This window comes from Ahaetulla prasina, chromosome 1 (assembly GCF_028640845.1).
Source record: "Ahaetulla prasina isolate Xishuangbanna chromosome 1, ASM2864084v1, whole genome shotgun sequence".
Taxonomy (NCBI): Eukaryota; Metazoa; Chordata; class Lepidosauria; order Squamata; family Colubridae; genus Ahaetulla; species Ahaetulla prasina.
This window is the reverse complement of record NC_080539.1, coordinates 225,070,536-225,096,146: the sequence shown is the minus strand read 5'-3', so window position 1 is coordinate 225,096,146 and position 25,611 is coordinate 225,070,536. Positions and strand designations below refer to the sequence as shown.

Sequence of the window (25,611 nt, the reverse complement as noted above, 5' to 3'; positions counted from 1 at the left end):
ACTTATCTTATTTCAAATTATCTTATTTCAAATACTTATCCAAGTATTTCAAATGCCTCTGAAACAGCTAACCAGTTGAGTCTATACTGGAATGGCCTGTATTTTAACAATACATGCTTTAATTGTATATACTGCCAAGGAACTGATTCAGGTAAATTATATTCAAAATGTAACCTCTAAAAATATTGTTTTAACTCTCAGGCACTGTGGTAGTCAACTATTTGAAGAAAATGTGTGCATTTTGTACTGTGGCTATACTAGACTGCACCAATGGAAAGAATTCCTCTAAATTGTTGCTTTGACTTGTGACCCAATTGCTAGTATTTCCTGGTTCTTCGTTGTTGGTTTAGAGCAGATGCAAAATAACAGTTCTTTGGGATTTCTATTCCATCTGTTCTTTCTTGTCTTTTTACTGCCTCTAAAAATAAAATGGCTCTTATGCTAGGCAACTGAATAGGATTTATTATCCATGAATGTACCAGTTCTATAGAATTATGTTCAATGGGAAAATAAATTAGTTTGTTTTTTTTAAATTGGCGGCAGAATGTTTTGTGTCAATATGTGCCTGGCTGGAATGTATGGATAATGTGTTTATTGAGAAAAGAGCCCTTGCATTGCTTACTGTATAAGTATAATGAAAGTGATACAGACATTTGTGCTGCCTGCTGAATATCACAGCATGTCTGTTTTGTTTAAGTGAAGTATCATGTAGATCATAAAGTTCCGTTGATCTGGCTAATATGCATGCAAGATTTCCATTTTAAAAAATCTTTCTGTAAAATTAGTTTTTGGTAAAGATACAACCCAAATCTATGTGTTTCAGTTGAATGTCTTTCATAACTTTAAAATACAGCAAACATTGGACTTGCACTCATATTTCCTCTATTCTCCTCAATACCAGGTCATTCTCTTGGTTTATCATTTCTATTTTCCTTTTAATTTTTAGAACTTCAGCCAATCTGTTTTCAATATACAGCAGAGCATCTTTTTCCAAATCATTCTCTCGGCCTGTCATTTGTAGTTCCATTTTCTGTACTGAAAGTGTTGGTATTGTAGCTACTAATTTACGGCTCCATTCTTCAAAGATTTCCTTTAATATTTCCAAAGTTATAATCTTTTATGTCAATTTATAAGTCCCAATATGAGCTGACATCAACTGTACTGTATCTTTTTTCCTTCTGCTTAGAATCTTTAGTCCCTCTAGTGTCTAGTTTCTAAAATCATCACTTATCTTTCTTATGGCATACAATAGCCAAGATAGCCAAAATAAATCTGTTTCCCACTAGAAGCTATTTTTTATGATTTAGTTCCAAAATCTTTTAGTAAAAGCCAATATTTCAAATTTATTTGGATCCTTAATCCATTTATAACTTTATTAGATCAAAAGTTTATTTAGTTTTTGCTTTTTATTTCAAATTCTTTAAGTTCTTAAGTTTATAATTAATTTTTCTTTCGTTAAACCCATCCAATAAAGATTTTTCAACCTTGTCATTCTAAAGATCTTTAGTATCTTTAAGATGGTAAATGGGCAATTTCTGAAAGTGATTAGAAAGTGATGCTTGGAAACTTTAATGTCCTCTAAAATGTCCACTACAATTGCAAGCAATAAGCCTGGTCCTCATCACCACCATCGTCTCCTAGTGCTCAAACCCATGGAAAACATAGTCCTGCAGTCTCCTCATGAGGAGCAGCTTTTGAGAGCAGATGTGAGTCAGGTCCCATTCTCCTTATCAGGAGAGGTTCCAAGGAATCAGTCTACTCACAGGTTCCTTGATTTTCGCCTGGTTGTCAGCTGGTTGTCAGTGCTTCAAACAATTAGGCATACTTCCTTCAGAAGTCTTAGTTTGTTATATATTTCTTAATGCTTTCGTTTTGTTTTCTTTTTTCTCTTCCATGTTCCTGAAGTCCTCTAATAATCTTTGTCCTCTTTTTTACGCTGTTTCCACCACTTGGAGCTCTTTTCTATCTAATCTATCAAGTTATTTAGCATTTTAAAAAGGTGCCATTTGCTTTTCTGTTTTTCATTCTAATTTTATTCTATTTTCCCCAAAATAACCCCAAATTTACTTTTAAGCAAGCAGCAAGGTATTGTGTTACAAAACAAAATGCTTTGCTGGAATAATAAAAGTTTTAATCTGTTAATGAAAGTGATAGTCCATTAGGCGAATTACCTACTGAAATTGAAAAGAGGCATTTTTAATGTATATTTCATTTTTGTTTTCTCAGCAAGACATCACTTTTTAAGTAGTTTTTAAGACAGTCCTTCAGATTTTCAGATTGTTAATCTTGCTTTTGTTAAATTTACACCAAGGTATTTGCCAATGTCTTTTTTCCCTTTTTAATTAAACTTCTTAAGGTCTTGCTTGAAAATGTAAATGACTTATAGAGGCAGAAAATATTTTATTTATTTATTTATTTATTTGTCAGTCAAACACAACAGTATATATAAGTATAAGCATGAAATAACCATACGAATTGGATACAATCAAAGGGAACATTAGGACAGGAACGGTAGGCACGCTGGTGCTCTTATGCATGCCCCTTACAGACCTCTTAGGAATGGGGTGAGGTCAATAGTAGATAGTCTTTGGTTAAAGCTTTGGGGATTTTGGGAAGAGACCACAGAGTCAGGTAGTGCATTACAGGCATTAACAACTCTCTTACTGAAGTCATATTTTCTACAATCAAGATTGGAGCAGGTCACATTAAGTTTAAATCTATTGTGTGCTCATGTATTATTGCGATTGAAGCTGAAGTAGTCTTCGACAGGAAGGACATTGTAGCAGATGATTTTATGAGTTATACTCAGGTCATGCCGAAGGCGACGGAGTTCTAAATTTTGTAGACCCAGGATTTCAAGTCTGGTGGCATAAGGTATTTTGTTGTGATCAGAGGAGTGGAGAATTCTTCTTGTAAAATATTTCTGGACACGCTCAATTTTATTAATATCCGAAATGAGGTGTGGGTTCCAGACAGGCGAACTGTATTCGAGAATTGGTCTAGCAAATGTTTTGTATGCTCTTGGTAGTAGTGTAATCTTTCTGGAGAAGAAGCTACGCAAGATTAAGTTTACAACTCTTAAAGCCTTTTTGACGATGTAGTTGCAGTGGGCTTTGGCACTTAGATCGTTTGATATGAAAACTCCAAGGTCTTTGACAGGGTGAGGGTCATCTACAAGGTAATGTCCATCGAGCTTGTATTTAGTGTTCTGATTCTTTTTTCCAATGTGTAAAACAGAGCATTTGCTGGTTGAGATTTGGAGTTGCCAAATTTTTGACCATTCTGACACAAAGTCAAGATCTTTTTGAAGGGTACCCGCATTGTTGGTAGTTTAACATCAAACATCATTAAATAGTTTAACATCATCGGTGAAGAGAACACAATTACTTATAATATGGTCACAGAGGTCATTAATGTATAATTTAAAGAGTGTTGGTCCTAGAACGCTGCCTTGGGGGACATCGCTATTGACAGGAGCGGGATTTGATAGGGCACTGCCTCTTTTGACCACTTGTTGTCTGTTTGACAGGAACAGGAATTCTGGAGGGGTCCATAGATGCCGTAGGATTTTAGTTTTAGAAGAAGTTTGTCATGTACCACTGAATCAAAAGCTTTACAGAAGTCTATATAAATTGCATCTATTGCTTTGCCCTGATCAAGATTTGTAATCCATATGTTTTTGCAGTGACGAAGTTGTACATTACAGGATAATTTTTTCCTGAAACCAAATTGTTTATTAGAGAGTAGGTTGGTTGTTTCAAGGTGGAGGGTGATGGATTGGTTGATGATTGATTCCATTACTTTGCAGGTGACGCAGCATAAAGAAATTGGTAATTTTCAACTAGGCTGGGGTCTCCTTTTCTGAAGACAGGAATGACCGTGGCTATTGATTGGGAAGGGAGCTGGTCCTGAAAGTATATCACTATGTTGATGTTATCTTATAGTTAGGCCAGGAATCGCTATTCCTAATCTCATTTTATGAATACATGAGTGTGGAATCGTGTCTGGGTATTCTGTAAGATGATGTAAATCAGGCTAAATGTCACTGGGTTCCACTAGTAGAAAATTGTTATCCGTTATCCCCATTCTATGGAACATAGTCTTCAATTCTCACCAATCTATGGATTTTTATATATTTATATTTATATATATATATGTTTTTGTAGGTTTTCACGGGTATAGGTATGTAGGTCTTGGCATTTTCGGGTCTTTTCCCGTGTAAGGTTGAGAGTATCTTGGAGACGTTTCGACGAGGTGTCACTCATCATCTTCAGGCTGGTATCTTCGGCTTCGTGCTTCAGGGTCTTGGAGTAGGTTGGATAGTTTGGATTGGTAGTCAGATGTGTTCATCACCACTGTCAACCACTGTCAACCATCACCACAGCCAACCAACCCGCTCACAGCAACGCTCGCTCCCTACTTCCCCACCGGTATTTGTAGAGAGACGGCAGCTCTGACCACTCTTTGCTCGAGAAGCACGAAGCCGAAGACACCAGCCTGAAGATGATGAGTGAGACCTTGTCGAAACGTCGCCAAGATCTTCTCAACCTTACACGGGAAAAGACCCGAAAATGCCAAGACATACATACATACATACATACATACGTGTGTGTGTGTATGTATGTATGTATGTATATATATATATATATATATATATATATATATATATATATATATATATATATATATATATGTATGTATGTATGTATGTAGGTCTTTGGTTCAGAAAACATATATATATATATATATATATATATATATATATATATATATATATATATATATATTCAGAAAACAAATATATACATATATACACATATACATACATACATATATATTTTTTCTGAGGTTTTCGCGAGTGTTTGTATGTAGGTCTTTGGTTATTTGCGTTTTCTCCCGCGTAAAATTGGAAGTGTCTTGGCAACGTTTCGACGAAGTCTGATTCATCATCTTCAGGCTTCAGAAGCACGAAGCTGAAGCTGAAGCCTGAAGGTGACGAATGAGACTTCGTCAAACGTCTCAAGATACTCTCAACCTTACATGGGAAAAGACCAAAATGCCAAGACCTACCTACATACATACATACATACATACGTGTGTGTGTGTATGTATGTATGTATGTATGTATGTATATATATATATATATATATATATATATATATATATATATATATATATATATAATGTATGTATGTATGTATGTAGGTCTTTGGTTCAGAAAACATATATATATATATATATATATATATATATATATATATATATATATATATATATATATATTCAGAAAACAAATATATACATATATACACATATACATACATACATATATATTTTTTCTGAGGTTTTCATGAGTGTTTGTATGTAGGTCTTTGGTTATTTGCGTTTTCTCCGCGTAAAATTGGAAGTGTCTTGGCAACGTTTCGACGAAGTCTGATTCATCATCTTCAGGCTTCAGAAGCACGAAGCTGAAGCTGAAGCCTGAAGGTGACGAATGAGACTTCGTCGAAACGTCGCCAAGACACTTCCAATTTTACACGGGAGAAAACCCGAATAACAAAAGACCTACCTATCTACCTACCTACCTACCTACCTACATACATACATACATACATACATACATATATATATATATTTTCTCCCAATCAGTTCAACTCCCAATCAGTTCAAACCCCCACTAGCAGTTAAAAGGAAGAAACAGCTGCGATCTTCCAATTTTACGTGGGAGAAAACCCGAATAACCAAAGACTTACATACAAACACCCGCGAAAACCTCAGAAAACAAATATACACACACACACACACACACCATCTATCTTGCTATTTGAGGCAACTCTAGACCGTTACAACATAGATGACATTAATACATATATTAAAAAATATGTTTAGTCTTTTCATTCATAGTAAACTTACACCTTTATTTTTCTACATGTATTCATGAGTTCTACTGCATAAAATCAAACCACCAATTAGATCTGTTACATTCTTTCTGTTTAGCTTCATTTTACAAACACACAACATATTTATATTTATATTTATTTTTAAGTAATTCATGTTCTTTATTACTTACTCCTCCTACATTCCCAAACAGAATCTTCCATGGACCATACTTGTCAGAGATGGGCCATAGTTGCTATCCTTTGTGACCTATCATGTCTTGCATAAGTGGGGTTTTCACATAACACTTTTTAATAAGTTAAAAAAAGGTCTAGACTAGATTACAAGCTTTAGTCATACCTATGCTACTTGCAACAATTTTGCTAACGGAAAGTACATATTTTCTCCAAGGATATATTCTATTCTAGGCAAGATAGGATCTCTGATCTAGAGACTATCTTGTAAGCCAACATATTGTTGTCTGCTTCCCACCAACTGGGAGGTAACATGATACTCTGGGTACTGATATATACTAAGGAAAACAGAATTAAATTATTTACTACTGAAATATAATAATACAGCTTTTACTGTTAATGAGAATTAATTGGAAAAGTGGACAAGCATATCTTCTCTTTAGCGTGTACAATATATACAACATTCCTTTAATCATTTTTACTAATGGCTGCTCAACCTTAACTAATCAGTATATTTTAGATTGTAAAGCCGGAAATGTGAACATTAGTATTCTTAGCAGTATATAGTTTTGAAGTGTGAAATAACTATTTTTGTAACAGATGTGTTCTAAAAATAAAAGTGTAAGATCAGTTTTATTTGCAGTCTTCCTGTTATTTCCAGAATTGCATATTGTATAAATTTAACATTATTTAAAATTATAGTTGAGGTAAACTAAACACAAAGCTAAATGCCCAATTAATAACTACATATTTTTGTAGCAAAAATAAAATTACGTGGAGAGAAGTTAAAATATTTTTCTCATTGGTGTGATAAAGATGAAAATATTGCCCCCTGCATTATATTTATCCTGGAAGAGATGTTTACATTAATACAGATAAGACCCATTTTCCAGTGTGTTGTTGCTTTAAAACTTAAAGTAAAAGGAGTAATTTGTACCCCGGGACTGGGTTCAATCATCAGATTTATATGCCACCTTTGAGTTCCTGAAGATTTGTCTAATATAAATCTAACAAATAAAGAATAATTAACCAGAACTGCTTCGGTTCATACCATACTAAGCCATAAATCCTGGTTTATATATTACAGGGGCTAGTATTAAATATTGCACCAACATCATGAATTAATATGGAACAATTTTTTCATCCTATCCTCACAATTACTCTCAGATATAAATGGGCTTTTTTGTATTGATTCTTGCAAACCAACCTGGTTCTTTAAAATATGCTGCCTAACTCTTACATCTGACATGTAAATAGAAAATACATTTTCCTCTTGAAGAACTTGAGCTTCACATTTTCCTCTTGAACAACTTGAGTATCTTTACCTGTACTCTTCACTAGAGAAATATATTGTAATGAATGAATGAATGATTTCAGATATTCAGCATAGGATATTTAAGATGTTTTATTTCTGCCCTGGAGCTCTTCAGATGGATAAGATATATAGAAATGCTTGTTGCAGGAAATCCCCTGGCTGGCAGCCAAAGACATAGCTGGGTGTGGACAATGGCATTCTTATCAAACAATATTAATAAGCTAGGTAGGAATGACTAATTAGGGCATTTATCCTGAATACTTTTCTCAGCCTGAAATCTTATAATTTTTATGATATATTTTTGTAAGCATTCCTAATTCCATATGATGTTTTGAATCCTAAAAAGAATTAGTATACTGAAGGCAAAAACGTACTTTCAAATACAATTCTGAGAATAACAATTTGTCAGGTTGAGCTTTTTTCCATACGTAGACACAACAATCTAATAGAACTGTTGAACATTTTTAAAAGGATAATCTATGTAAAGTGAGCCTAATGAATTTGTGTTTGACTTGGAAATTGAATTAGAATCTGAGATAATGTTCTTAACTGCAGCAAGGTTTAGTGATTTATTACTTACTCCACAAGAACTGCAAAAATATATTGTTTATCTTTTACACAGGATCTTTGATACATTTAATACTTTCAATATGCATGAGATGTCCTAATACAACCATAATGTATATAGTTAGCTATAGATACCCATTTTTTAAAAAAGCAGGATAAACCATTTCAAACTGTGCTTTAATATCTTTCTCCTTTAGATTTGGCAATTATCAATTCCTGGTTCTCATGAAAAAGGGAACAATGATTACTAGAGGTTTCCCATTTTTAGTTATGCTGTGTAGAGAAGGGCACACAATGTTGGTACTCATTAATATCTCAGCTTATGGAATCAATAGTAGTTGCAATACACATAGATGATGGCTGCTCTTGCTTAACAAAGCCAGAACATAATATTATAATGTTTTTATTCAAATAAACAGGAATATGCTGTGAATCAGAGAAACTTCCCTAGGTCAATTTTAAAAAGTTTGTATAATATATATATTTTGGGGCCAGACTGTTAAAGTCCCCCATCCATATTTGCACATGACAACAGCACAATCTTACTCCATAGCTATTGCTCTTAACTCAGATGAAAATACTCTGATTTAAATAAAGAGAAACATAGTTAAGCATCCATAGCTGGGCATTATCTTTACAAGGACAGATAAGGTCATACTGATTCAGTGTCTAGTCTAGGGGTGTCAGAGTGGCATTGTCAAGTCATCACGTGACGTATTGCGACTTTCCTTCTTTTGCTAAAACAGTGGTGGGCATGGCCAGCGCATGATGCATCTGGCTCATGGGCCACGAGTTTGACACCCCTGCTCTAGTCTTTAGCTTTGTGCTGACTTTGCACTGCAAACCTTATGACTTAAACACAATTTTGGAAATTTTATGTCTTGTTTCAAATTATTTTTTTCTGGCATCCTTCCTAACTATAAAAATACCAGAAAACTAAAAAAACCTGTATATGGGGTTGTTTTTATTATTATTATTATTTTGGTTAGTCCTAATAAAGACATTTTAGAGACTTTGCTTCTGGCTATTTGTTGATTGAAGTAAAACTAAACAGAAAGAGTCTGAAAATAGGTGGGAAAAGCCTAATTTTGTTAATATCTGTATTTGAGGATGAGTTACCAGTACTTAATTTTCTTAAAACATTTATTTTTTCTCTCTACTTCATCCTAATCTAAGTCTTCTGTTATAAAGTACTACCGGTATACAAGATGTAAAACATACAAGCTGTTAAACTAATTTATTGGTCTGCATGTAATTAATGATTCAGTGGCTAGAAATTGGCAGCTGTAGACTGTGATTGTGGGACTGTTCTATCATTAATTCTACGAAATATACAGACCTAGCAACAAAATACCAGATCAGTTTTCCCCAGCCCAATGCCCTCCAGATGTGGTGGGATTACAAGCCTCAGAATTACTGGCAGATTTCAGCAAGAGAAAGAAGTACTGAGTTGATGTAATTTTGAAAAAAAAACTTTACTACAACATTTTGTTGCAAGGCTTCCAAGTTCTATTTATTTTGAGGATTTATAGTTGGTCTTCTGCAACAGACTGCTGTAAAACAAAACAAACTTTCCCACCTCCTAGCAGTTCTTTGGATGATGAATGGAGACAACATATCCTTCTCTTCGGTTCTGGCATCCTATGGCAACTGGCTCTTGGAGCTAAGTGTTCTTTTGAGGTTAGGGCAGCAAAATCCTTGCAGATGCTCTTTCTAAGTGTTTGAGACCAAGGATGATCAAGGAGCTTGTCCCCTTGCCATGGACTTCTTGTAAAAATAATCTCTGGTGTATAATTTTAAAATGCTACATCCAGCATGTCAAAATAGCTTCTTGACCATAGCCTTTATTCTTTAGTATAATTTTAATAGCTATTCTTTTAATATTTTAATCTTTATTTTATTTTTAATCCTTATTTAATACCAATAGAGCTAATAGTTTGGGAGAGTTGTATTTGTGTGTGTGTACGTCCAAATCAGTGTTGACTGCCTGGATAAGTCCTTACAGATGCAAGATTTCAGAAATGGTTTGCTATTTCTTGCTTCCTAGGGCTGAGAAAAAGTGACCAGCCAACCGGCAAGGCAGGACCAGGAGTTATGGTCTCTAGCTTAGTGCCTTAATCACTAAAACTAACTGGCTCTCTTTAGAGATAAATGTTACAACCGTGCTATAAGAAAACAAATAGATCTTTGCTTTTGTATTTTATTTATTTAATATTTTTAATACTTTATTTATGATTTTAATTATATGTCACCTTCAGTTGCTTTTCAGAGTGAGATGGCACTGTATCAATTTAATAAATCAATAATTCTTTTCAACTAAACAGGATAAACATGAAGAACAATAGCAGTGGTCCAGTTCCTAGCAGAAAACGTGGACTAGCTTTTTTCTTTGACATCGTGTGTGCTAATTCAGATTTAAGAGATTGACACCGGTGTAGCAACATGATTTCAGTACAAAACAACCTAATGTAAACCTTTTTGTTCTAATTCTTAGAACCTGAAGCAAAGTTTGTCCTGTTCACTAACTATTTCTGTTTCTAATTCTCTCTTGCGACCAGTGCCACTAAAACTAATTTTTGCTCTGTTGCCAGTACATCAAAGAGATACGTGTCCTATATCATACAGCTCTGATCAATTTTGTAGGACTTACGAGATTTCATTTGCTAAGTAGCTTAATTTTTCACTGTTTGTTTTAGGTGATTCATGTTCAGAAAATGTACCGCAGATCATACCCACATCTGGCCACAGTGCAGATTGTCAGAGTGGCATCCAACCTCTATCTGAAGATGTCTACAGAATGAATTTAGCCAAAGGAGTTTCAGTCTCCTTGCCATCATCACCTTTGTTGCCTCGTCATGCTTATTTGATGCAGACAAGAGTAAGCAAAAAATCTCCAGGTAACTAGAAAGACATACTTGCAGTTCCACACTATTTAGTGAACAAAATAGTTTCCAAATGGCCATGCTTTGCAGTTCCTTTCATTCCAGCTTCATTACTGCCTTGTTGAATTTGGGGGTGGGGGAGAATATCCTACTTTTTTGCTTGTGATTTAATATCTGAAATGAATTGTCTCTACATTTTAACAGATAAATGTGGATAAACTGCTTGTCTGGCATTTTTACCTCACAGGTAGTCCTTGACTTACGACCACAGTTGAGCCCAAAAATTATGTTGTTAAGTGAAACATCTGTTAAATGTTGCCCCATTTTACGCCCTTTCTTGCCTCAGTTGTTAAGTAAATCACTGCAGTTGATAAGTTGGTAACCCAGTTGTTAAGTGAATCTGGCTTCCCCATTGATTTAACTTGTCAAAAGGTCACAAAAATGATTACATGACATTGGGACATAGCAACGGTCATATATATGACTCAGTTGCCAAGCATCTGAATTTTGATCACATAAACATGAGGATATTGGAAAAGTCATAACTATGAAAAATTGTCATTAAACAAGCTGCTGTAAATTGAGGACTATTTGTATTTGCCACAGTTGGAGAAGTCATAATGCACTTTGTTTATTTTTGGCATAGCATAAGGCAGTGATGGCAAACCTTTGACATCCCCGCATGCCGGCCTGCGTGCCGGAAGTGGCACGCGAAACCATCCAGCAAGGTATGCACGGCCCCACTGGCCTTCACGCGCGAGGGAGCACCGATATGCGGAAGAGCAGTGGTCCATCACGCATGCGCGAGCCAGCACCCGAACACCCACATACCGGCATGGAAGCATGCCCGACGAACAGCTGGCCATCGCACATGTGCGCAATGTCAACCCGGACGGTTGGGTGCCAGCCTGCACATGTGTGACAGAACGGCACTCTTCTGGGTTCTGCCACTTCCACGTGCGCGACGGCCAGCTGACTGCTGCACTTGTGATCACAGGAAGGCAGAATAGGAGCCAGCGAGGCCACGCATTCTTGGCAGGATGGTTTCGCATGCCGCTTCCGGCACATGAGCCATAGGTTCACCGACACTGGCATAAGGTGTGATCCCGTCTAAAGTTGTAGTTTACAAACCATAGTTCTTGACTATAATGTTTAGCACAAATTTTTTAAGTCAGCTATTGCTTGAATAAAATATCTTACATGCCAGAGTTGTGTACTTCAGGGTTGACACTTGACTTCAGTGCTGCACATTGGAATGTTATAACTGTGTCATATTTTGTCCTTGTAAAGTAAGTATGAATTCAGAAAGAAGTGACCATAGCATATTTACCTAGATTTTTCAGGAGGGTGAATTTTGCTATATTGCTTTCCTCAAGCTCTTATTTCATACGGAGTTTAGAAAACTCAGTTAATACAGCAAACTTGGGACTATATTGCTATGCCTAGATTGTGTCTGACTTATAAATTACTTGTCAAGTTAAATAAAATATGATTTGGAAAATGGAGAACTGTTTGGATTGGAAAGAACAACTCTTGAAATATTTATTTGTAACAATAAATAAAATCTTTCTAAATAAGGTATATCTGCTAACTTCCCTTTAATCAATAAATTGGACTCAGTCCAGTATAGTAACATCATTTTGATATTGCCAGGCTAGAGTTCTAGGCATCTGCAATAGTTTGCCAGGTGCTTTTTATCTTTAGGTTTTTTTTAAAGAAATTTTATTTTTCCACAACAAAAAGAAAAAAACACAAAAAAAACCATTCACATCAAACAATTTCAATATGCTGAAGGGGTGTTTAAATATCTTCTTGTGCAATCTCAAGATAAACATCTCTTTCATAAATATATCTTTGTTTTTCTAACATATTTTCCATCTATAGAATAAATCCCATATTTTATAATATTGCTTGTCTTATTGATCTCTAATTTCAAATGTCAATTTACTCATCTCTGCACATTCCATCATCTTCCTTATTATTTCATCTTGCAAAGGTAATTACTCATTTTTCCAATTTTTAGCAAACACAATCCTGGCTGCTGTAATAATATTCACAATCAAATATTTTACATCTCTAGTATATGTCTTCATCTTTAGTTTTTGGTTACTCTAAATTAGGGTGTCAATCTGGTGGCCCATAGGCCGGGTCATGTGCAGGCCACGCCCACCTCAAAGGAAAAAACATTGCTAAATGTCACAGGACGGCAACGTGACGCCTCGGATTTGACACCCGTGCTCTAAATGATCCTTCTATGAGCACTTTATTTGTCAAGAGAAAAGCACACATAGAAAGATATGTAATTTTTCCCATTTTTTCATTTTTATACATTAGTGTAACTAATGCTCTTCTCAGTATTACATTGATTTCCTATGTAAGCTATTAAAATTAAATATTATTGTCATCCAGGAACTTAATTTAAAAATAGCTTTGCCTTAAAAATCTAATATATTTTTAAAATCCAGCTGGAGTTTATTTTGGTTAATGCACTGTTACAGAGCCAAGTGTAGGTTTCTTTTTAAAATTTATTTTTTCCTAGAACGGGTAGAAAATATTTCCAATACACCTAAATTTTTCTAACTTTTACAGAAAAATATATCAACTTGATTATAGTTTACTCCTGAACATAACTAAAACATTTAGTTGATGTGTAGTAAATAAACAAAGCACACAGTGAAATAGCCCAATATTAGTAATATAATATAATATATAATATAACAACAGAGTTGGAAGGGACCTTGGAGGCCTTCTAGTCCAACCCCCTGCCCAGGCAGGGAACCCTACACCATTTCAGACAAATGGTTATCCAACATTTTCTTAAAAATTTCCAGTGTTGGAGCATTCACAACTTCTGCAGGCAAGTCGTTCCACTTATTAATTGTTCTAACTGTCAGGAAATTTCTCCTTAGTTCTTAGTTGCTTCTTTCCTTGATCAGTTTCCACCCATTGCTTCTTGTTCTACCCTCAGGTGCTTTGGAGAACAGCCCAACTCCCTCTTCTTTGTGGCAACCTCTTGAGATATTGGAACACAACTATCATGTCTCCCCTAGTCCTTCTTTTCATTAAACTAGACATAACCAGTTCCTGCAACCGTTCTTCATATGTTTTAGCCTCCAGTCCCCTAAAAACATTAGTGCCTAATGTTTTTGGGACTAAGAGGCTTAATTTTATTTTGAGATGAATATTGACATAGTAAATATTAGAATGAAAAAATAGGTGGCATCCAGATAAATATTAAACGTTTAAATTTGTTATAGATTAAATAAGTGTAATTAACAAACAAGTGTCCAATGTAATTATTAACCATTTGAGTTACATTAAAATTACAGTCCCGGGGCAATTTGGAGAACTCTGGAGGCTTTATCCAGAGTTACGTTTGGAAGAGCATAACCTGTCCACTTAATAAGTATGTCATTTTTATGTGATAACAATTCTGATGTTTCATTTATGTAATTCAAATATTAAACATAGTAATTGGTGACACCATGTGGACAACAGTTGAATAATTTCTGGCTGGCTTAGGAAAAAGAATAATTGATGAAGAGAAGAACAAAGGAAATACTGGAACATACAGTAGTAGAGTAAAGGATCAGCAACTCAAGGGACATTCAGGAGTAGCAACAGTGAGAATGTAGGAAATTGTAAGTCAAATGAGAGTGGGATGCAGCTTTCTCCTTATTCTCTTCTATCACTTTTCTCATTTGCAGTTTCCAAACTGATGTGATATGTTTATAATGCCACTTTAAAGTGTTTCATTCAAACATGCATGAAGTCAAAAGGGATTGCTGTGTTTTATATATGTTCCTTGGTATAGGTTCCTTTTATATATTTTCCTTGGTATAGGTCAGTAAAATATTGTCAACAAGAATTCATAGCTGCAGTGAAATTGGATACTGATAGATTCACATTTGTTTCAGTGTTCCCTCTAGTTCTACTTCTATTATATTTTTTTTATACTTTTTTTTTTTTGGCCGATCAAATTATGCTAATTCATCGGCAAGATGATCTAAAGACTTACTATTCTATTTTGGGATGGTCCTTGGTTCTACAGCTCTTTTTTAAATGACATTTTTAGCCAGTGGAAAGTAAATTAAGACTTTTGAAGATAATGTTAACTGATTCTGGAAACTTTATATTTTCCCATAACAGCTGTATCATTCCGAACACTTTTAAAGTTTTCATTTGCCAGGGTTTGCCCTTAAATTTGTGGTTAGAAGTTCATGACAATAGTCTGCAGCTTTTTTGTTTGTTTCTTTTAAACGTTGCTGTGATGTCTGGTCTATGATGATTTCAGCAGTAAGTTTCCATTGTTCCTACAATAATGAAATTTTGGAGGGAAGCTGCGTCAGTCGGAGATTTAGGATCTTTTCAGGCTGTAATGTAATTTTACCCTTTCTTGTTTATTACTCTAATCCGGATTCCAAATGGTTGTCCTCTGATGTTCTAATTATAGCATTTCTTTGCAGTAAAGAAGAGAAAGGAATTGTCTTTTGAAAGGATGTGGTACGAATGTTAAATTATGAATATTAGGGTTACTCCCATTTTGATTTGGTCTTGCTGCTTTTATTTATGAGCAAATACATATCAAAGTAGCACCCTCTACTGGTATTTTTATATTTAAGTCATTGATTTTTAGATTTATAAAAGTCTTTTTCTGTTGCTGCATCTCTCTTGTATTGAATGTAGAAAGCTTACCACAGAATCATTTTGCTAAGCTTATTTCAGAATTCTGAAAGAGAGAGAGAGATTAGATGTAGATATATAGATATATAGTTTAAATCCTGATTTAAGACCGGTCTACAAAATTTAGTTTAATGATTTAAACCAGGTTTCTCAAGCTGTGACCTATGGAACCTAGGTTTCTATAAGAATCTCAAGAGACTCATAAGGGAAAAAAAATGCTTATTTAGACACAGATACTTTTCTGTCATTTGAATGTTGCTTCTTGACTAGGCTCTAAAAAATTACCAATGTCCTTGACTTACAACCATTTGTTTACTACCTGTTTGAAGTTACACTGAAATAAGTGACTTATGTTTTTCACACTTTCAACCATTACAGCAGGGGTGTCAAATTAGATTTCTTTGCGGGCTGGATCAGAATTATAGTTCTTCTCTGTGGGCCGTCTGGGGGGTGGGAAGAGATGGGACAGATGCTTCCTGCAGCACCCTGCTGGCCAAAATGGGGTGGCCCCCTGCGCCCCATTTTGCTGCCAGAGGCACCATAGGCTGGTCCTTTGTTATTTATGGGCTGGCCCCATAGGCCAGATTTAAGCACTCTGTGGGCCGAATCTGGCCCGTGGGCCTTGAGTTTGACATCCCTGCATTACAGCATCCCATGTTAAAAATTCAGGAGCTTGGTAGCTGGCATATATTATGACATTTGGAGTGTCCTAGGGTCATGTGATCACCATTTGTAACCTTCCCAGCTGACGTCCTACAAGCCAAGTTAATGGGGAAGATGGATTCACTTAACAACTGCATGATTCATTTAATAACTGCAGTGATTTGCCTAACAATTGTGGCAAAAAAAGGTTGTACAATGGGGGCAACTCACTTAACAACTTAGCAATGGAAATTTTGGACTTAGTTGTAGTCATAAGTCGAGGAACACCTGCAACAACTTGCATAGCAGAAAAATGCTTGTGACCTCTTGATAAAACTTTTCTTTATTCATTACTTTGGAAAATTTTGATTAATTCATCTCTAACAAAAATACATTCTGCTTGGTTACAAACTTCCTATCTTTTCCCATTCCCAATTTTTTAGAAAATGAATTGCTCAAATGGAAGAACTGGCAGAAATTGAAGAAACCATTAATGTTAAAAGTTGGGATTACTATTTCAGTAGTCTCTGAATCAAAATATTTAAATGACTTCTACCATCTCATGCATGTGACCTTAAATTGTTACCAGTAAATATATTTCTTGAACAAATCACGTTGCTCAAAAATTTATTGCAACTGATAACTAGAAAAATGATTGCTGTGAATATACATAATACAGTCAAGTCCTCTTTTTCAATAGTTAAGTATTGATTCCAGTGCTAAGCACTTAGTGTTTAGTGCTCACTTTGGCAACAAAGTGAATTGGAAAAAATGTTTGCACTATTTTTTTTTTTTTTATTATTTTCTTAAAATTGTCATTGTGTATTATTTTTAAAAAAGCTTCCATTGAACATCAACTGAGACTATTAATTTGAGTTTCCTTGCTTTCTTAAGAGCAGCTGCTAGAAAAGGGTTATTGTGCAAGTATTTTTTAAATGTCTAATATAGGTTTTGTGACTAGAATTCTAGGAAATCCTCAATTTAATGGGGCATTTGAGAGGAAAGAGTATCTATTAAACCTCAATTTCTATTAGAATCATAAAATATGTATAATTACATAAAAGATGTAAACAGATGCAAATTATGTAAACATTTTCAGTTGTCTGGGTTACTCTGATAAAGTCAACATTGTCATTATTTTGGGGAAAGACTCAAAGAAAATTATTGTCTGTTACATCCAAACTCTACTCAGTAAAAGTTTAATCGTACTGAAATATTAGACTATACTGAAATCGAGTAAGTTTTTATGTTCCTTTCAACATTTCAATTAGTTTTGGCGTCATTATCTGTGATGCTGCACATTTGAAATTCTTGGGACATTCATTACAGTTTTTACTAATTGGCTATTATCTTGGCAAGGCCACACGGAAACACAAGAGTCAAAAACGGAGCTTCAAAATACAAACCGACACCATCCACAACATTGCTTCCTGCAAAGGCCCATGTGCCTTTGCTCTTCCTTTATGTCTTATGGGAGAGGCCAATCATCTCCCAGCCTTACTCCCGAGTCGTCCCTTTTGGTTTAACTGTTCTTGCCTTCTGGCAGCTCTGCGCATGCGCGCACTAGGAACAGGCTCCCCCTGGTCCTCTGCCTCTCTGATGTCCGACTTTGGAGGCTCCGGAGTCCGCACGTAACTCCCAGATGGCCCTGGCCCCATCTCTGCCTCTGATGCAGAGCTCATCTGAGCCTTCCCAGACTCCAGGATTGGCCCATGTTCTTCCCCACCTCCTCACTGTCTGCCTCTGCTGCCAGCTCCACAGGCTGCTGGAGGATCACAACAAGACCCTCCAGCTTCTTACTTTTTCCTTTTTCAGAGGTTGAAGGAACTTTGTTGTTTCCCCTCCCTCAGTATAGCTGAGTAACTGAGTAAATCCCTCAGTTTCTCTTCCTCTAATCCCAAAAGGGGGAAGTTATTCTCCGGATCCCAACAGACAGATGTGAATGTTTTTTCTGTTTCAGATCTTTGCAGCTGAAGTTACTTCTGGTGGAGTACATTTTAAAGTTACTATCATTGGCCTATATCTTTTTGCTACTTCTGTATGTAAGAAAATAAATATTGCCATGTTTAGATTAGTTACTATTAGGTGGAAGAAAAGAATAGATGGCCAGTTTTTAATATGAACTTGACTGACTGCCAAGATGAAGTACAGAATAAAAGCTATTTTTATTTTATACATGGGGTTGGTGTGAGCTGAAGTATGGTATATTACTGAAATTTAAAACTGTGTGCAGTTTTAAAAAACAACAGCTTATGACCCAGAGACAGTACTGTAAGAAAAACAATGTTCCAGTAAATTCAGAATAAGGACAATTATGAATAATTTAATTTGAAAATCCACTCGAGGCTCTGGAAACAAAGTCATGATTAATTAAGGTTGTGCAAAACATTTCAGACTGAACCATCTTAAACTTGAAACATTGCATTTCAAATACACAATATTCTACCTCATATGCAAATTGGTCATTTTGAACATTTTGGAGGTGTTGAGCTGAAGTGTTTCCCTACTTGACACAATGTTGTTCAAGTGTTCAAGGTGGCATGTTTTGCATTCAAAATAGGCTACTTCACAGCTGAACTAGGGTATTTTGAATTTGAAATTCTTGTATTCAGTGTTTTGCAAACTCCCATTAGTAAAATTCTTTTTTTCCTATCTTGTATTTTTATGCTGTACCAAGGTCTACAAAGGAGCTAAAGCTTTTGAATTAAATAGCCTTTTGCAGATAGCCAACCTTACTTTCTGATGGAGCCAAATTAGGCAAGAACACTCATTTTGTTAGTTCTCCCACACTCGGGAAAGAGAGTTATTAGTTGAGATATTGAAGCTGTGGATGGTTTATTGTTGAATGTAGTGGAAAAGTTACCCAATGAAAATATAGTTAGGTTTAAGAATAATCTTACTGTATTGGAAGGTTGCTTCTTCCTAATTGAAAGCCCATTTGGCTTCAAAAATCCAGGTTCACTATAATTTAACTGTGAAATAGAAAATAAGGCAATTAGCAATTAGGTAGAGCTGCAAGGAACTGAAATTAAGTCAGGCAAATACTTTGCTGGTTTTACCTTTTTCTCTATAAAAATATATGCTGAAAGAACTTTTAAAGCAGCAATTCTCAACCTGTGGGTCGGGACCCCGTTGGGGGTCGAATGATGATTTGCCAAGGGTCGCCTAAGACCATCGGAAATATGGGAAGTATACTTGCCAGTCGAAGAATCGCGCTCCAATGGTTGACTCCACAAGCCAGCTGCAGGCTCTTCAAATCGCTAGCCGAATTCAACTTCAGGCGCGATGAATTAAAAAAGAGAGAAATCTTTGCTCTGATGTCTCCCTCTCAAGCCAGCTGCAATCACTCCCAATCGCTAGCCTAATCTGGCTTCAGGTGCGATAAACTTAATAGGGGAGGAGTCTCCGCTTTAATGCCTCCGTCCTCAAGGCAATCACAAGCAGTTCAGATCGCTAGCCAATATGGCTTTAGGCGCAATAAATTCAAAACGAACATAATTTTACGGATGGGGTCAGCACATCGTGGGGAATGTATTAAAGGGGTCGCAGCACTATAAAGGTTGAGAACCACTGTTTTAAAGAAACAAAATAGATAATTAAAGACATGTAAGCTACAGGTAATCATCAACTTAAAGCCACAACTGAGCCCAACATTTCTGTTGTTAAGTGAGACATTTGTTGAGTTTTGCCCTGTCTTACAACCTTTCTTGCCACCGTTGTTAAGTGAATCAATGCAATTTATAAATTAGTAACCCAGTTATTAAGTGAATCTGGCTTCCCCATTGACTTTGCTTGTCAGAAGGTCTCAAAAGGGGATCCCTTGACCTTGGGAGCCACAGCAATGGTCATAAATATGAACCAGTCGCCAAGCATCTGAATTTTGATCACGTGACCACGGGGATGCTGCCAGGGTCGTAACTGTGAAAAATGGTCATAAGTCACTTTTGGCAGTGCCATATGTAATTTTGAGTGGTCACCAAATGAAGTGTTGTAAGTTGAGGACTACCTGTATACCGTTTGTATACAATGGCAGGAGCTGCACCTGAAAGCTTTGATGAAATGATGAATATCAGTGGCTGCAGTATGTGGCATTCTTCATGAGTGCTGTTTCAGTTAATGGCAATGGTGCAAATTGTGATTGGTTGCAGCAGTGAAAATGCAATGGGGATGGCAGCTGTGGGTAGTGCTGTGGAGATCTTACTTCTAATAGTAGTACAATTATGGGGTGGGATGAGGGGATAGGATGGCAGATTGCAGTGAGAACATAAAACAGTCCAAATTAAAGCTATTGCCTCACTACTGAAAGCCTTTCTTTAAAGTAACTTTAGATGGCAGTATTTTCATTGTGACTACAAATTCTATTGTTCTTTTAATGTTTCCAGCAATTGTTGCATTTGGTAAAGTACATTGTCATTAATAATTTAAATACCCTAATGAAAGTACTTAGGCCTTTTTCTTTTTTCTTTTCTTTTCTTTTACACTTGATGAAATCTGTTTGATGAATTGACCCAGGTGAAAAGACATGCTTGTGAAATACTGAATATGCTTTGGCTTAATATAGCTATCCGTTGGCAAATTGCTGCAGGTCTCTTTTAAAATGAAAATATTGAGAGAGCTGCCAAACGGATATTTTTTTTTCTCTTTTATTTTTTTCATCACTGACCTGTGTGCGTCATCGACTTGGCCCAAAATACAGTACTCAGTAATATAAAGCTATAGACCGGGGTATTAAGAGGACTAATGCTGCAAGCTGCCTTTGTAATCATTGCCTCCCAGTTTCAAAGATTATTCTTGTAAACAAGAGTTATCTTCCAATTGAGGTGAAAAATAGGGATTTGGCCTCCAGAGGCCAGTGCTGATGCTTGTGTGGCTTTTGATCATGTCAGAGCCACCCTCTCTTTACATATGCTGGAGGCTGCTTCAGGGGCATCACAGCTAGGAATCTGCTTTTGTTCTACAGAAGAGTTTACATTCCAAAAAGTGAGCCTAAATACAGCTTGCTGTTGCTGCTTTTCCCCCTGACAACAGACTGCACAAGTGGAAGTATGAGAGAGATTGCTGTAATCACTATAGTATATGTCGAGGATAGTAGTTGCATGATGAGCTTCTGCTTTTAGTGTATTCTGATTATATCTTCTGGAAATCTGTCATCCCTTTGGAAAAATATTACAAAAGGTAATAGTAACTACATCATTTCCCATTTCAGGTCCTGTTAGGAAGCCCAAGTATGTGGAAAGTCCTCGCATACCTGCAGATACAGTTGTCGTTCCAATGAGAAAAGTGTTGGAGCCAACCGAACCTAACCAGAATGGTAAGCTTGTGTATTTGGAATTGTTTCATTTTTAACTGAATGGCTGGATGTTGCTTTGAAAGGGAAATGGGGACGAACGTTTTACGAACCTTGTGTTGGTGAATGTATGCGTGTGTTTGGTTGCTTGACATTCGGGAATGATGATGTGTACCTAATCTTCAAGCGAAATTCAATCCGATGGTTGTGGGGAGGTCTCTTTTAACGTGAGAGGCCTTCTTGGAGTTAGTTTCTGAACTTTCTTTCAGGGTGTTTTTTGTTTTTTTTAATCAGAGTGTTCCACTTATAGCATGTTAAAGTGATGTGCATCACAAATGAAAAGCTTGCTAAATCAGACAGCAATAACAATAGATGACTGTGTCAGCAAGACTAGTAACAGCCTGACCCTGGAGTTAATTGGTATTCTTGAAAAGTTCCATGTTCATTAAATTTGACCACGGCATAACAGAGTGCAATTTCAGTGAATGTCAGTGAGAAATTACAATCAAATGCTCTATAAGTATTTCTAATATAATAAGAATTTCATCTTCAGCATTATATTTTAGATTTACAGCCTAGTCGACATCAGCAAAATCAGTATCTAACATCTAGTTAAGTAAATTATCTCCTTGTTTTTCTTGAGCTTGAATTCCCAAAATCTCTTTGCTATTTGAGGCATAGATTTTTCTAGCAGAATTGAAAGCTTTGTCTGCCTGTTCCCCCACATTTCACACCTTCCCCCTCCTCTTCTTTAATGAGAAATCTACTATGGCTCTGATTCTCCTTTGAGTATAGCAAAGCTAATTTCTACAACAAAGTGCTTGTGCCTCCAGTTTTTCTCATAGGTTGAGGAAATTAATGGAGAGCTAAAACAATTTACTATTATAATTTCCAATTGTAGTTTTATGTATATTAATGCTGTCGTAGATGTCAAGCCTAAAATGTTTGACAGTTATAATGTATTGATTTTTGAGGATCTTTCCTTCAAAACGCAATACTCATTTTTTTATTCTATGAGATGGGCATGCAGTGAGTGGGAAGGATTGGCAGTTTTGTTGAAAAGGTGATGTCTTTTTGTAAAAGAAATATTATAGTTAATAGTGTATAAGAATTCTTCTATCATCTCCAATATCTTATTTATTACTATTTCTGTTTACTCAGCAGAGAATACCTAACCAGGGCTTGTAATCCAGAAAAGTGACTAAAGAACATCCTATAAATCTGAAGAAACTCATTAATTTTGCTAGTTATTTGATTTAAATCTCCACTTTTATCAGTCCCACATGACAGGTTGCCACCCAATCACTAGTCTGTATTTATACTTAATATATTAAAAATAACAAATTCTGACAAAAAAAATAAAATAAGGTCTAATATTTGCTAAAACGGGTAGAAGAAATCATAGTCATCACAGATGTTAGTTTTGACTATTATTCTGCATTGTTTATAATCATATAAAGATTGCTACAGTTTTTTGAGAAAGGACCTTCATGAATGGACTCAAATAGCTAAGATAGCAAAGCCATTGCTAAGTAAGATTTTTGGCATAGTAGGCATTATATGAATGCCATGGCATAGCTCACAGACATGATAAAATTATATATTCTAACTTTCACTACATTATAAAAATATTCTCAGGTCAGATTCATACAAGTCTTTGTTAGGTGTTTTTCTAATTCCTATCTACTCAATTTGTTTATTTTAGCTAGGAAAGGCCTATTCTGATTTGGGAGAAAGTTTGTCTGTTTGTCCCATGCTTGTGCAATCTGCTGGGTAAAGGATTGAGGAGCTGGCTGGAGTGAAGGTGCTTTGGCTCATAATTGTGGGCAAATGATAATTAAATTGCAATATTTTGATTTAAGCCTCTTGAATCTTTGGCAAGTTTAATAGGTACGATAAATGACCTAATATAGGATTGAATGGCATTCAGAGAGATTTGATTTTTCTCTAATCAGTTATTAAATTGGGTTTTCTGTTGTTAGGAAATCCCTGGCAGCATCATAAATTGTAAAAAGAAGGCTTTCTAAATGTATATATTTCATTCACCAAATACCTTCAATTCTAGATTAGCCCTTTTCTTCCTGTACTTTTCATAAAATATTCATCCATGAAAAGGCTATTTGAAGTAAGGTTTTAAAAAAAGGTTGAAAGAAAAACGAATACATTAGTGAAGAAGACACAGTGTTCACACAATGCATTAAGTTTGTCTTGTCTTGTTTTGATACTATATGATATGATATGCTAAACTAGCTACCATAGTTATTGAAAAGACCCGATTAAACAAACTGTACCGATAAAGGAGAATAAATAAAACTGTGTTTTAGTGGGTTCAGTAAACCTAGTCAACGTGATGTTGACTTCCCAGAATATGGGTTTGGGCAAGTTATTTGAACCTCTGACTCACAAATTTGCTTTTTTGTAATGTCAACGATAGTGGTAACACCACAAATGTGGTCATAGGAGTTGTGGATTAAGCATTGTCTTTTTCTTGTAATCAGGTTGCTGCTGTAAATAGTTCTTTTTTTGTTTCCATCTCATATATCATGATTCCAACAACAAACAGCTGCTAAGTCTGTGTACAAATCTTACACAAGTGTTATATGATGACAGAGCATTCCCCTTGTCTTGAGCATCTGGTATTCAGAATTAACTGTGTTAATTCATGAAGATTCCCTTAACTTCTATAGCTGATGAAAAGGTCTCTGGAGATGTGGCCGGCATGGGGCAGATTATAAGAACTTACCTTGGATGGAACCAAGCGAACCTGTGATGTATATGACAGAGCAGGGGTCTCCAACCTTGGCAATTTTAAGCCTGTCGGACTTCAACTCCCAGAATTTCCCAGCCAGCTTTGCTGGCTGGGGAATTCTGGGAGTTGAAGTCCGACAGGCTTAAAGTTGCCAAAGTTGGAGACTCCTGTGACAGAGAATAGACAAGTCTCAATTTCTGGAGTAGCTAGTTGCATGAAGATCTGCAGAGCATGTTAGAAATCATAGATTTTTTTTCTTAAAGTAAATGAATTGCCAAGTAAAACTGAAGCATGCAAATCCTTGCATTACAATATTGTCCTGTAAATGGACATCATTTAAAATCTTATTGTTATTAAGATTGTTTTATTTTTTAGCACATCACTTATTATTTGTTATTTCACTGTGGGGCTACTCTAGGCTAATCAATGCTGATATGACAGGTTCTGGTTGGAATTTCTATCTCTTCCTTCATATAAAACAATAGTACAACAGAAGAAAATGAATAATAGTATCAGCCATGGGTGAGGATTTAAATACCTCCTTTCCAGCTGTTGAATCTATTTCACAGTTGGAAGGGACCTTGGAGGCTTTCTAGTCCAACCCCCCGCTTAAGCAGGACACCCTATACCATTTAAGTCAATTCGTTGTCCAATCTCTTCTTAAAAACCTCCAGTTTTAGGGGACCTACAATTTCTGGAGTCAAATGATTCCACTGAATAATTTTCTGATTATTTGTTTTGTGTATGGGGGGTGGGATTAGTATGCTGGAATGTTGTTATCTGATTGCAAGAATTAAAAAGGCAATGCATTTCTAAAACAACCGTGCTTGTTCACTCATGGAATTCTTGGTGCAGTTTAAAACAAAACAAATTTATTTATTTGTTAAATGTATTTATTTAACAGAAACTTAGCAATACAAATAACCAAATGTAACAGTATAACATCCAGGAAGCCTGAAGGTATTTTGGTTGATAGCATAGCTACTAACTGAATTGTTTCGTATGACCAGTCATGAGGTACCTATTACACTGGTATACAATTTCATAGGTTTGTTTTGTTAGCATAGAAGAGCCTGGAAAAATAATCACATGAGCTTCTTTGGTCACCTCTCAGTCTGAATCATTTTAGAAGTTGCTATCAGTTTCCATAAGAATATAGATAAAGGTGTGCAGACACGTACATATATAAACACAGGGCACACTCATACATAAAAGAGGCTCATGTATGACTACATACTCTTCAAAAAATACTCTGTGCATTTTTGTATTTTCATTCATTGAAAAAAATAGCATCTTCAGATTCTACTTAGGTGTGAGAGAGAAAGACATTATATTCTAAAAACTCAGGTTGGTTGGATGCAAAACCAAAATAGTTTACTTGTAGATTGCAGAGCTAGTATTTAAGCCTAGTTTAA

The 25,611-nt window shown here is 35.7% G+C and overlaps 1 protein-coding gene across 12 annotated transcripts in view; it reads left to right on the top strand.

The window, feature by feature from the left end:
* The window catches only part of TANC1 (tetratricopeptide repeat, ankyrin repeat and coiled-coil containing 1), a 165,410-nt gene that overhangs the window by 79,056 nt on the left and 60,743 nt on the right, over nucleotides 1-25,611 (top strand). For 7 of the 12 annotated variants that reach the window (XM_058192029.1, XM_058192003.1, XM_058192021.1 and 4 more), the window contains 2 exons: nucleotides 10,650-10,850; nucleotides 21,367-21,471. In XM_058192029.1, coding sequence (XP_058048012.1) covers nucleotides 10,650-10,850; nucleotides 21,367-21,471 — 306 coding nt within the window. Of the gene's footprint in view, nucleotides 1-10,649; nucleotides 10,851-14,453; nucleotides 14,477-21,366; nucleotides 21,472-25,611 lie in introns of those variants that run through there. The other 5 variants (XM_058192090.1, XM_058192070.1, XM_058192080.1 and 2 more) reach the window with 2 other exon arrangements.